This window comes from Mesitornis unicolor, unplaced genomic scaffold (assembly GCF_000695765.1).
Source record: "Mesitornis unicolor isolate BGI_N332 unplaced genomic scaffold, ASM69576v1 scaffold21063, whole genome shotgun sequence".
NCBI lineage: Eukaryota > Metazoa > Chordata > Aves > Mesitornithiformes > Mesitornithidae > Mesitornis > Mesitornis unicolor.
Genome location: NW_010175641.1, coordinates 117,055 through 130,656, shown reverse-complemented (window position 1 = coordinate 130,656; position 13,602 = coordinate 117,055). Strand labels below are relative to the sequence as shown.

Here is a 13,602-nt window from a genome sequence, read left to right as displayed (position 1 = left end):
GCTGAGGCTGGTGGACCAGTCAGATAGGCTGCAGCAGTAGCACTCATTATTCCTCAGAGAGCCAATATTTACTACTAGCAAACCCTAGAGATCAGAGGGCTCTTCCATTTGAGTAACCTCATGTCCCAGGTAGGCTGAAAGTGCAGCTCACCCACGGTTGGCTTCCTGTCCACCCGATGAAAGCATTGAGACGGCTTCTTGATTAACAAGTTTGAGAAGATTTTCAGCCCCATGTTCTGTTAGGAAAAAGAAGGAGGGCATCCGTGAGTGCAGAAAAGCAGCCACTACTCTTCAAAATTACTCTGAAAACAATGGGGGCCAGGACAGCCCAGTGCCCGGGCAGCCCAGAGCAGCACTAGCCCAAGCAGACACCGTGCTGAGGGAGGCATGGCACAGACTCCCTTCTTTCTCTGGAGGTCACGAAACCACCATCTCTCTTCTGCGGGACATTGGGATGTCTTGCTTCTCTCAATGCATTTCCAGTGGCAAGGGCACAAAGGAGAGGTGTCAGTGTCCTACCCCAACCCCTCATGCATGCTGGAGGTGTCATACAGAGATGTGACAGGGAATATATCCCCCATTCCGCCTCTGGAGCTGTGACATGGGCCTGTCCACAAACACAAGAGAAGTCCCTGTGCTGTGAAAGAGCCTCCCAGGGTGAATATCTATTGCTAAATAAAAGAGAAGTCCAAGGCAAAATGACACTGCCCGTCTTGTGTCCATGCTGCTTAAGGCTAGTCCTTTCTAGAGGAAATCTGCCTTAAAGACATCAAGACATCTGACCAGGAACAGCCCAAAACAGTGCCAGAGAACAGGCTAACACCTGAGTCATATCTGTGATCTGTGGCCTAATGATTAGGATTTCTCTCTCTGTGTCTCTCTTTTCTCTAATTCCGTAGACAAACAGCCCAGGACCTCATTCCCAACCCCCAAAAGCTGGGTTTTGCTCATCTAGGATCTCATCATCTTGCTTTCAGCATCTGTGGAGGGGAATACAGGTGTACATACTCATAATGGGATTGTACATGCCTTGAGACAGCACAGCTGGGGCTGTCTGAAGAAGGCAAGGCCTTCTCAGACTGCTTGGGAGGAAGATATCTCAGATGCTCATAATTTTAACAGCTCTGGGAAAAGACATGACGTGATTACCCAGAAGAGGTTGAAGACATCAGGCTGAAAGGAATGCTGTGGCTTCCCTCGTAGCAGAGATGATGTGGACTGGGGCTGAACACAGTCATCCAAATGCTCTTCTACTTCGGCAGGGTATCCATGCCGGTAGGCAGCAGGGAACAAACCATAGACCTAGGGAAACTCACAGGCAGGGAAGAACTGGGCAAGAAGCAGACACCTTCAGATGCTTCACTCCATCCTCCCCTAGCATATAAATCTGTTCCTGCCCATTTCCCTAGACAGACCGCGCTTTCTCCTCCACACAAAGACCTCCTCATCCATTAGCCTCCAGCTCCCCTTGCCACAGTCCCTGCCTGCCTCTCCCAGCTCATCCATCACTCCCACTTTTTTGCCCGGTTGCACAGACACTCACCATTTGGCTTGTCAGCTCACTCTCTGGTCTCACAAAGAACATGTTTTCATCGACTGCCTGTACTGCGCACAGGGAGCCAGGGGCTGCCTGCAGTCGAAGCTGCACTGTCGATCCTGAGTGGGCTTCTTTAGCTGGGAATCCTACCTTGACCTTGAGCAATGCACCAGGAAAGGAAATACAAAAAAAAAAAAAAAGAGAGGAGTGAGGAGGCTGAAAGATGGGAGGCACAGACAGAAAGAGGGAGAAGCTGGAGTCTTCCCTGCTCAGTCACCACTATTCAGAAGTCACTGTTGAAGCTTTCCCGGTCCCTAGACACTGTGCTGCAGAGATCCCCTTCCTCTCTTCTCCCCAGTACTCCTTAAAGAATCTGAGGGCTTCTTTTTCTCAGGCCTGCTGACTCCTGCTTGTCAGCTTTCACCCAGCCACAGGAGTGAGTCTCACCTGGTTTTCAAAGCAGAGGGCAACATCAAAACGAATGCTGTCAGCTGTTACCCCTCCATTGGGGAAGATGGCATACACCACTAAGGAAGGTGATGGGGTGAAGTCAGTAGTGAAGGTCAAAGGAATGGAGAAGGAGCCCTTCAACACTGAGGAAGGAAAGGCAAAGTGTTTTCATCACATCCCCACTGAAATCTCCAGCCCTCCTTCTTTTTTCTGATTTATAATCCCACAATGTCAAACCAGTTCCTGCTGCTGCTCTGTCTGCCCTCTCCCTCCATGCTCTGACTCCATGGGCTCCATCTTCCCACAGGTCCTCCCAGTCTCTCTTCCTATCTTTGTTTCCCTTATTCTGCCTTTTCAGCCTCTTCCGGTTGACACAATTGATTCCTCGGGCTCCCTCTGTCCTGTTTGCTGTCTGCCCAGGACCTATAGATTCAGGGAATTTGGAAGAAGCTCTGGCAATCCTCACTGTCCAATCCAGAAACCCACTGGGTGCAACTGTTTCCCTTTGTCCAAATGCCACAGACTTACTGTTCAGCTTCCCGACCTGGACACTCCTCTGGCCCCTGACAACAATTCCAGCTTTTCCAGTGACCTGCAAGAGGAGGGACATGGGATGAGCAGATTGCTGTTCGCCACTGGAGCACAGTCACACTCGCCCATGTGTATCTTGTTTTTCTAAGCAATCTCAGAAATAAAATATGGGTCACATCTTGGGTCCAGGAAATTTGCAGACATCACAGTGTGGGAGGAAAAGCTTTAACACATGAGAGTCTGGTATGGTCTGTCCAGTTAGGACAATGGATGGGTAGTGGATTAACTGAAGATACACGAGAGACACCCTAAGGTATTTCCTCTCTAGTAGGCAGTTCTCCAAACCAGACCAAAAGCCATTTCCACTGAGCAGCTGTTTGATAACCAGAGTGAAAAAGTGATCCCCCATCTAGTTTCAAAGAGTTTGACAGCAGACTCTGCACAAGACCACCACTGCAGCCCTGTCAGAGGCTAAGAGGGTGATGGTCTGCAAAGGTAGAAGCCTCCACTCACCCATGGAGGTGACTGGAGCCCCAGTACCAGGATCACACTGTGGCCAGGCAGAGTTTGACTGGGTATAGTGTTCACCCAGTTCTCCAAGAACAAGTTTTCCCTGTCATCCCTCCAGGAATTATCTAAATTACACCCTCAACATTTTTTGGGGGTCTGGTCCCATCAGTGCAGCCTTTCCCCCCAGGTTCTCTACTACCCTTACTCACATAATATGCAAATCCTATACGGCTGGTGTCTTCTCCCAGGTCATCTCGACTGAGTGTGAAGGTCACCTGGACGTTCTGCCTCAGCCCACAAGGCAGTGTTTCTGTGAGTGGGTGTATGTCCAGGAAGCTCTTGGTTGTGACATGGAAGGGTTGCAGGTGATGGTAAGCGTTGGTGTGAACGAAGTCAGTTTTTCGAGGTGTGTGCATGAGCTCCTCCAGTGTGAACCTTCCCTGAGAAAGGACCAGAGACACACAGAAATCAAGAGTTTCATGCTTCAGTGCTTTGTGGGGATGTCATCAGCTTGGTTTGTGAAAGGCTCTTGCTTGGTGCCTTCCTGCTGGCTCTGCACAGGCAGAGCTGTGTGGGGAGCCCAGGCCTGAGCTGGCAGGGGGAGCTGCAGGGCAGGAGTAGGGAGCACCAGCAGGGCTCAAGGATTCTCATGTTCCTGTATGCAGAGATGGGATTTACCTCCAAAGAGACCGAGGAGCTGTTCCAAGCAGTTGTGTCCAGGTTGAATGATGCTGTTCCACTGCCATCTGTGATGTAAGTTTTGATAAACCGACGCCTCATGAACTTTATAATGAGATAAACTTTTGTGTTTTTCATAGCATTTCCATAGTGATCCTGAAGCTTAATCTGGTGACAACAGGGTGAGGCAGAAAAGCTGAAATCAGATATTTCTTCCAGTGTCATACCCAAAACCTTCCTCCCTCTGACAAACATAGAGCCTGTGTAGGCAGCCTTAACTTCAGTCTGGCTCAGAGAAGACAGAAGACCTATAAAACTACCTCATCTCTAAAGCTAAGCTAAGAGTGATTAAAACCTGTCCACTCCGAAAGTGGTGTGTGACTAGAGCATGAGAAGCTCCTCTCCCAGCCAACATCCTTGCATCCCATAATCACTCATTGCTCTCAGCAAAAGCTGAAGGTATAAACACATCAGAGAATCTGAAATGCAGAAACTGGAACTGCCCTGTCAAGCAATGTGACACACTGCAAGGTAAAGTACTGTGTCTGAGGAACATAAAATGATTTGGGACACCAAAATTTACTAGACACTAAATTCCTTGGCAAATGATGGAGAGAGAAGAAGCAAGGGAAAAAAATCACCTTTCCCCTGTAGGGTACTCCAGGGATGTAATATGCATTTGGTGTCTCAAAAACTGCCCTTGCAGCTGTCTTGGAGATGAGGATTTGACTGGAGGTGTTGATCTGCACACCTGTTGAAGCACAGAGTGCAAGGGAAGCAGGATTGGTATCAGAGGTACCCTATTGCTTTGTTATTCCCAGCCCCTCTAGGCGGAATGTCTCAAACATCCTCCCCTACACCAGCACCCTTCAAGGTCTGTAGGCTGTTCCTGTGGCAGCTCCTTCTTTATGTAAGATGTCTCCAAGCCCCTTCGTGGCCTCACAGACCACTCTCCCAGCCACACCTCATCCAGCTGCTGCTGGCAGAGTGGATACAGCAAGTTCCTCAGGCTGGACCACTCTCCATGTCCTACTATGGCCCTAGCCCCAGGTAGAGGAGAGGGACAAGTGTGCTCGCTCTGACCGTCACACCCCCAGAATGGTCCCTCTCACTCCTGGGTACCTGTGCCCGACTCCAGGAGAGAAGCTTCTGCGTAGAGCTTGCCATCTTCCTCGCTGGGAGCTAGGCTGAAGACTGATGTGCTCACAGTAGGGGTGAAGCATCCCCTGCTCATCGTCTGCAATAGGAAGTGGTAGATATTATTTGGGGCTGGGGAGAAGGGAAGGAGTCAGAAGTACAAGGTACTAGTCATTCTGTCATAACTGTTGACTGTAACAAGTAATAATCCAGACTCGTACATAGATAGATATGGTTCACATTTTAAATTCTGTATTTTCTGTTTTATATGCATGAAGATGCATAATTCATGTTGTAGAAATATAAAACAAAACACACATCACAGTTTTATCAAAGATACCACGTTGGCAACTTTCCAGCTTTAGTAGAAAATGGAAGACTGCACTAACTGGATCACAGAGGGAAAGACATGAGTATTTTAATAGATCTAGATAGAAAAGCTGCAGAATCAAATGAAAATTCAAAGCAATGAATAATTTCTAGGGCTGGAAGATTACAACTACCATAACAAGTCATAATGACAAATCATAAAGCATGAAAAGTTTTCAACAATATACGTACAAGAGAAGAGCTCAGCTGTGAAATACTTTCTTAGGATTGGAAAGATGTAAGAAGGAAAATACAAAAATATGCAATATATAAAAAGATAAAATAGACTATAAAAGCCGCTGTGTTATTTGACTATGGAATGAACCATGTCTCAACCATATATTAGTGCCCTTGTGCAGCTCCAGGATAGGTTCGCCTTAACATGGTAATTCTGTATCTGAGAAAGCTCTACTCAATGTTCTCACATTGCATCAATTTCTGGCAAGTTACACTTCTTTCCAGAAAAGAACAAAACTTTAAATCTTTCTGTGAAATTCCTCTTTTCTAGTCCCTGTCATTAATGAGCAAAGTTACAAAGAAGAACTTCTGGGGTGAAAGGCTTCTCAGTTGTTCTGGGCAACAATAACTGCTTTAATTTAATAAAAACAAATACTTATTAGTATTTATATATGTATGTATATGTATATATGCGTACATACATACTTAGTACATATACATTACAGAGGTCGGCAAACCTTCCCCACGCAGCAATTCATGCTGTTCATTCAGCCCTTGACACTCAGTCCTGTGTGGTGCTCCTTCACTACCCATGTATTCTATCTTCCAAGATTTTACTCACCGGACCGCTGTATTCCCTACAGATGTCCCTGCTGCCATTTTGAGGACGCCTCCTTGCCTTCTTGCACAAAGTCACCCGCATGGTCCCTTGCACTGCTTTCCCATAGCTGTACCTGCAGGGAGAACACCAGAGGAGCTGCTGAGCAGAGGCATGGGGTGTTTCACTGGGCACATTGCTCCACACAGGTGGCCTTCCTGATGAAGGTCTTAATGCAGCTGGTAAGCAGGCAGGCATAAATGAAAATATAGCACATCATTGTGTACCTGGGGAGTGCATTAGCATAGTCCTGCATCCAACAGAGGCAGAAACAAAGCACAGACAGGAAAGGACCCACACTCTCCGAAGCTCTCTCACTTCTGGGTGCTTGCTGTCCTGGAATTGCAGGCAGACCCCGAGACCTGGCCTGAGCTGATGCGTCCATGCAGCATGGAGCGGTGCCCAGTGGAGACACTGGCTCAGGTGTGAAAGCAACAGAAATCTGAGTCCCTGCAGACAGCAATAGCAAGGGTATGGTATGGCAGTAACAGAGCTACAGAGTGGCCTCAGACTTGCCTCACAGTGTGCTTATTCTCATAATCTGGACTCTTGTTACCACCATCAGACCTGCTCTGCTGTTCTTTCGCAAGGTACAGCAGAAGCGTGTCCTTGCTAGTGCATGCAATTCCCCTGCCTGCCTTGCTGTCCTTCCCTGCTTTAACTCCTCTCTGGCTGTCCCTTGGGAGCAATGCTCCTAACAATATCAGCAACAGGAAGAAATCTATGATCCATCTTGGGGATGCAAAGTGCAGTACTGTTTGCTACTAGAGCTTCATGTGGTCTAACTATAAATGTCCCAATTAATGAGAAATTATGTCAGACCAGCAGCAAAGAGACACAAAAGTCTCCAGACAACTCAGCCCCAAATACAAATAAGCGCATCTCCTTTGTCTGCAAGGTGCTTTCCAGATTATTTTCCTTCTTCCCTTGTGCTTGTAACATCTGAGGTCATGCCTTCCTTCACACCCCCATCCGCTCAGTTTTTCATAAAGTCTACATAACTAGAGAAAATCACCTGCTGCTTCTAAGAAGATAGTAAGTTCAGCAGCATGTAAGGGAGAAGGAACAGCATAACCTTCTAAAGAAACATCAGTTCCTGCTCCTTTACCTCAGTAGATCAGTCTTATATCAGATATGCATTTTTTTTTTCCCCATATGAGATCTTTTAAGGCTGGACACACATAGCTTCCAGAGCAGGCTATCACTTGTTTAGGACAAGTCTCCCTATGGCTGGATGGTGTCTCCGAAGTGTGGCTCTTCCCCAAGGAATAACCCATCAGTTTGACACTTGCACTATTCGGGATTCTTCAAAAGGAACTACTGTGTTTGGCCTTGCTTGAGCCACTTCTCCTTGAGCGATTCAAGAGATAGGAGACAAAAGGAAGGAGAGACACAGTTTTGATAAGCTCTTTCCTTTCCCCTGAGTTTCCTCCTTACCTGCCACACACATGCAGTGGGAAAGTTTTATCTGAAGCGTAAATCTGAGATGGTCCCTCGAAGAAAACATCAAACTTTTGCAACACTGTAACAAAAAACAGGGTTACTCCATCAAAGGCAACAGACTGCCTAGACATGGGATCACACAAGGGATGAGCGTGTTCATGTAAGGTTGGAGTCCCATGAAGGAACATGTTCATGAGGTAAAAGCAAGGACTAATTAAAAACTGAGAAACTAAAGAAATAATTCCCTTTTTCCCCCCAACAAACAAACAGTCTCACAGAGGTCTTCAGTGTATTCTCACGTCACGCCACCCTAGTAGTTAGCAGACACTTTCTCCAGGAAACGCCAGAGCAATCTCCCTTGTCTTCATTTCTGATATTGCTCACTCTATAGATTTGTGTTTAATCTTAGCTCTTCAGATAGTAAAATCTTAGTTTACAATGTTTGGCTATGCATTTTTATACAGACAGAAACAAGCAACTTTTTCCATCCCATTCTCTGTTCTCCACACTTTGTCTTACCATGTTCCTCCACCTTAAAGGTACTGGACACTTTTGGGTTCACCACACTGATGGTGTAAGTCCCCAGAGAGATTTCGGCAGCTAACTGGAAAGAGAGCTCTGCGATGCCCTGTTTCGGTCTCACATCCAGCCACTGGCCAATGCTGTTTTGGTTTGGGTCCTGCAATCCGAGGGAAAGGAAAGAAGAGGCAGTCATCAGCAACACTTGCTGATCTTTAGCTGAAGTCCACTGGATTCAAAGGCATTTCAGAGATTTCAGAGTTTTCACAGGTTCCTACTGTTTTTTTTCTCCAGGTGGTGCTGAAGTGACCCGGGTGCGGGAGCACCAACAGAGGTGAACTCAACCCACCCAATGTTACTCTCACTGTCATTGAAAAAGAAGGCACGAAACGTCCTGACATTTTTTCTCTCCAGTTTTACATAAAGATGAACCATAAGAGTTAGCTAAAGCCTGGCTGGTGTTTCTGAATGTAGAAATGGATGAAAGATGAACCATTTGGATCATCAATGCTTGTTAGCAAGAGGTACGTGACATTGGCTCAGTAAGACAGCAGCCTAGGTATTATGCATACTGAAGTATCTTTCTTCAAAACATCTGAGGAGTCTGAAACACCCACCTGGACTTCCACCATGGAGTACTGCAAAGCAAACAGACAGCAATGTCAGAAATTGGCATGACAGCAACCTGCATACAAACTCATCTTGCCCACCTAGCCCATTGCTGACAACACCGCCAGTCCCAAACATTACAATATAAGGAGCTTGATCCTACCAAAACTAGAAGAATGGCTTTGAAATAGTAAGGAAAACATGTAACAAAAAAATCTGTGCTATTCTTTGGATTTTCTTTTCAATCCCTGAATTTCTAAGATGCACTTCAATAGATTACAACTGTGAAAGCTAGAAATTACTATAAAAAAGGGGAAAAGTAGAGACATTCACATATACTACCATCCCAAGTTCACAAATGTTAAAAGACATCATTTTTATAATATAAATCCCAAGAATTAGCAAAACTGCATCATCTATAGGAAGAATATACCCCATATTTTCCTGTAAAATCCCTGGCCTAGGAGGTAAGCTTTGGAGATAAGAAATACTGCTGACTGCAACTGACAGTAACAGGGAGGGACAAAGAAGGACATACTTCAGTCTTTTTAGGCATAACATTTTCCTGTTTGTTCTTATATCACTGCAGCTATCAGCAAGTAGGCAATAGTGGTGAAGGACATATGATTTGGGAGCACAAGGCATAAGGAGGCAGGAGCAGGGACTTGGGAGAGTAACTGGTCTGTAAACAGAAGGCCATATGTAATTTACATTATTCATCATTCTAAACTTTCATGAAAGCAATCATAGGCAGCACCGTTATCATTGAAAAAATCATGTGCAGATTAACTGTTTTAATATCTTTAATCTAATGTCAATGCTAAAACAAAACATGCTGGTGAACAGCACCTGTGTTATCTCCAACTCATCTAATATACAAACTATATTTTATAGCTTTAATGCTGCTGACCTCTTTTGAATTTCCATTACAGTATTATTAACAGTTATAATGCTAATTTATTTATACTAACACATAGACATCAAACATTTATGGTCAAATATCTTCACAAACCAATTGTAAGCATATATCTTTTACTCTATTATCTAACTAATATAAGAGATCTGACTTCTTTATTGGGAAGAGAAAGGAGTGTGTGATCCTACACCCTCACTAATAGCCCCAAAAAGAGGAAATTAAGTCAGCAATAAAGAAGCTAGATCTTTCCCTTTATTTGAGTCTAGAGAGATTTGATCCAACCCTCTGTTCGCATGTGCCTTTCAGTATTTATTTGTCACAGCATGAATTCCTGTTGGCTCTCCTTAAATTGTTTGAGGACAGAGAAGTGTGAAATACCTATAGCTGCTGGCTGCAGGTGTAATTGCTTACCATAGAAGGATGCTAGTCTTGCAGTTGCCTGGCTAGCACATACGCAAGTCTCTGGCAGCTTCTCACTTCCTTGACATGGGGACAATGAGCTGTTGCCAGCAGCAAGTCAGTGTAATTTGCTTTCTCTCTTTTCTTTTTATGATCACTTCAGGTGTATCCCTTCCCATATCAACTAATTTTTCTTAAGATTTTGTAGGTGCTTCACAGCTTGCTTCAAATCTGCCTGCCACCTTTATGTGCAACATGCTCCACAAAGTGCTGAGCTTTCCAGAGCTGCGGGAGGGAAAACGTTGGCAAACAGGCCCTGCTGTACTAATTTAGTTTAGTAGCAGGTTGGCGTTGGCTGCCCTGAGTGCTACAGACATTGGGACTGTCTCAGCTCCCACAGCGTGGGGCTGGCAGAGGAGGCAGAACTGACAGAGGGATCACAGAGATTTCCTCGCCTCCGCTTAGACGGGCTTTACCTTGCTGTTAACAGGAGCAAAATCTTCAGTCAACGTCACGATCCGGAATTTCACTGAAGGGAGAAAATGGAGAAGAGCACTTTATAGAGATAGAGTGTGCTCAGGAACAGACTTGCCCTGCATTTGTCTCACCCTGAAATCACAGCTCCCCACACAGCCCTACTGGCAGCCCCAACCCTGCCCTGTAGCCCCCCATTACCCCTTGCTCAGCCCTGCTCATCGCCTTTTCCCTCAAACACATGACAGCAGCACAGCAGCCAGCCTCACAATTTAGAGTCTTTCCCACAGGATACACAGTGTTACCCTTATGTTTCCTTATCTGCAGTGTGAGCAGACCAGTCCTACCTGGCCCTGATCAAGACAACCACGTTCAGCTCTGCTGCCTCTTCTGAGCCAGCTCTGCTCCCTCTTCTGAGCCAGCTCTGCTCCTAGAGTGTGTGAAACCAACTCTTCCAGTCCCCTCCCACCCCTACAATATGGTGCATGCATATATTACTTCAGAAGACAGCAGATAGCTTCCTCCTCCATCCCCATGGAGGCCGCATGGCTCAAAGCACTCGCCACACCACTCATGGGAAACTGGAAACAAAGTCCAAGCAGGTCAAGGCAGAGGAGCTGTTGGGGTGCTCCATGCGGTGCTCACCTGTCTGTCCTGGGTTATAGACAGGTTTATCCATCTGGATGAAGGTGCCTGTCCCAGCCCTGCGGATCAGGACTTGCTTCTCTTCACTTGCACTGAAGTAGTAGCCATTGGAGATGCGCAGGTGGACAGTGCCCACCTCCTGGCTGCCTGAAGGTTGGGGGACCTAGAGGAGACACCAGGTTAGAAAGCAGTAGGAGAGGGTAAAATGGCATCAGAGCAGTGTCCTTCTCACTCTTGCCATGCTGTGAGGCCAGCCTCTTCTCCATTTTATTCTGAAGGCAAGTACAAGGTGTCCCCTCAGTGGCTGGGGGCTGTGTCTGTGGAAGCACAGTGGACAACATCTTTGCATTTGGGACAGATCTTGGACAAGAGGAAAAGAGAGACTGTTCTGGCACGGAAATTATGTCTGTCCTTTCACAGAGCAACTGTTAGGGCCTGCATGGAGTGAGATGGAGAAGACTTAACCCAAGGGAAGAAGAGGTCTACATTGATGAGAAACCTGTTTCCTAAACTGTATAGGCCATGGAGGCTGAAATTCACTCTTATTCAACAGTGCAAACCAAGAAAATAAGGTTCATGTTTTTGGTGGATCACAAAGACTTGTGCTGAGCTTGTGTCCACACTCCCATGTCTTTCCTAGTCCTCCAGCACGTTTTCCAACCCATAAAGAGAAGCTTGGAGGGAAGAAGACATGTCAGGAAGCTGTCTGAGATAAAAGGTCTGGCTCTTCCTGCATCAAGATTCCCAAATGACATGCTGTGACAGTGCTTCCTTCTCAGAGGAGAGCGCGAGCTGCACAGCTCATCACCTGGGTGCCTTTAAGTGCCTCCATCCTCCTCAGTCCTTCGGTGCCTGGCCAGGCAGCCTTCCCTTGGTGTGCCTCCAGGGTGGATTGTGAGGCACCCAGCAGAAACAGTATCATGCAGACAGACAAAGGCAGGGAGCAAAGACACCAGGCTCCCACTAAACACTCCAACTTTGTATTCACTCCTTTCCATGCCCTCCCTTCCCCTGTCATCCTCATTCTCTATTTCTCTGGTGAGAGGAGTGATGAGTCAAGAGAACACACTGGGAGCGGCCAGCTAGAGGTTCCTACCAAAAATGATCCTGACCTGAAATCTGGAGCACTCGAAGATCCAGTTGTTCCGGACAACCTTGCGGTAGAGGCTGAGGTTGCCAGATGGATGCACGAGAGTTAAGGACACACGAATAGGCTTCTCCACCCCACGAAGGTCCAAGCACAGCCTTTGGGAAGAGGGATAAGGCAGTGCAGCTGGAATGATAATCAGGTACCTCCTGTAGTGGGGAAACAAGACATCATATCCTGGGAGTAGTCTCACCCACTCTTGGCGCTAATAGTCCATAGTCTGAGGAAGCAGGAGGGTTTACCACCTCTCTGGGAGCAGGAGGTGCTGCTCTGCTGGAGCGAGAGAGACAGATTAACAATGAAAGTGTGAACCTCTCACAGGGGTGATGGAAGGTATACAGTTAATTTCAGGTAAATACAAGCAAAATGCTTTCAGGTGGCCTCAGGTCACACTGGTGTATACATGGTTTTGGAGAATGCTACAGTAGCAGAGATTCTCTGCTACTACAAAGGGAACCATTCTTAGGTGCTCTCAGTATACATGGAGAACACAACAGTCCAATCCCTCAACAGAAAGGCATTCACCCTTCCTGCTTTGAGATGGCTCCTCAGCTACCTTGGCAGCAGACTGGTTCCTGCTTAAGCATTCCCAGCCCCACAGTCTGTTTCCTTTGGCCTTCGCTTTATTCTACAGCTTTCCATTCAGCCTGTCTCAGACTGCAGTCCCTCACTCTTCTTGATCCCACTGCCAGTCCTCACCTAGTTCTTGGTACTGCAGCGATATCCATGAGAAAGGTTCCCACCTTCAGGAGGATCCTTGGTTTATAACAAGGTTTGTGGCATCCTGCGTACCACCCCATGGCCATCCCTTCCAGGAGATGACTCGCAGGTCCCCATGCTCTCTGCGTGCTATCTTGAACCTCCCTCAGCATCACCACTACCAATCACGAGATTTTTAAATGGTACTTACGGTTGTGCCACCATGCCCAGGATGTAGATCAGGCAGCTGAGGAGAAAAGGAGTCCACATTTTGATGGGAGACCCCCACAGAGGTGGATTCCTCTGGAGGGTTGGTCAGGAGAGAAGGTGGGGTGCAGTGTCTCTCCTTCCAAGGTCTTCAGGCCACCTGCTGTTGTGGTTTCTCCCAGGAAGCAGACAAGAAGCCCCAGAGTTTCCTTCCTTCTGCCTCATTCCTGTGTTTATAGTGCTGCAGGCACAGGGTTGTACCATTCGGGGTGTTCCCCAGCCAATCCAAGTCTTCTTGGACTCCAGCCTCTCTGCTCTTCTGTGGACGGACCAGCATCACTCAGACAAATTTGCTTTTTATAATGCTAAACAACAGCCTGTTTCCTGCTCACTGCACTGACCCTGCTCCCTGTGCCAGCTGCAGCCCCAGTCCCATTGTTTTGCCTCCAGCTGGATTGTCCCACGACCCCTTGGCATGTGCACTCAGCTGGAGCTTA

General features: G+C 46.9%; 1 protein-coding gene across 1 annotated transcript in view; it reads right to left on the bottom strand.

Annotated features, from left to right (window-relative positions):
• The window catches only part of LOC104538319 (alpha-2-macroglobulin-like protein 1), a 22,681-nt gene extending 9,513 nt beyond the window's left edge, over nt 1–13,168 (bottom strand). Inside the window, exons 1-17 of the mRNA XM_010181476.1 lie at nt 13,110–13,168; nt 12,165–12,348; nt 11,053–11,215; nt 10,410–10,462; nt 8,627–8,647; nt 8,010–8,169; nt 7,485–7,569; nt 6,012–6,123; nt 4,829–4,943; nt 4,348–4,457; nt 3,707–3,874; nt 3,238–3,468; nt 2,516–2,579; nt 1,985–2,130; nt 1,544–1,693; nt 1,150–1,302; nt 152–236 (exon numbers count right to left, since the gene is read on the bottom strand). Coding sequence (XP_010179778.1) covers nt 152–236; nt 1,150–1,302; nt 1,544–1,693; nt 1,985–2,130; nt 2,516–2,579; nt 3,238–3,468; nt 3,707–3,874; nt 4,348–4,457; nt 4,829–4,943; nt 6,012–6,123; nt 7,485–7,569; nt 8,010–8,169; nt 8,627–8,647; nt 10,410–10,462; nt 11,053–11,215; nt 12,165–12,348; nt 13,110–13,168 — 2,059 coding nt within the window. The remainder of the gene's footprint in view (nt 1–151; nt 237–1,149; nt 1,303–1,543; nt 1,694–1,984; nt 2,131–2,515; nt 2,580–3,237; nt 3,469–3,706; nt 3,875–4,347; nt 4,458–4,828; nt 4,944–6,011; nt 6,124–7,484; nt 7,570–8,009; nt 8,170–8,626; nt 8,648–10,409; nt 10,463–11,052; nt 11,216–12,164; nt 12,349–13,109) is intronic.
• Nucleotides 13,169–13,602: the final 434 nt, after the last annotated feature.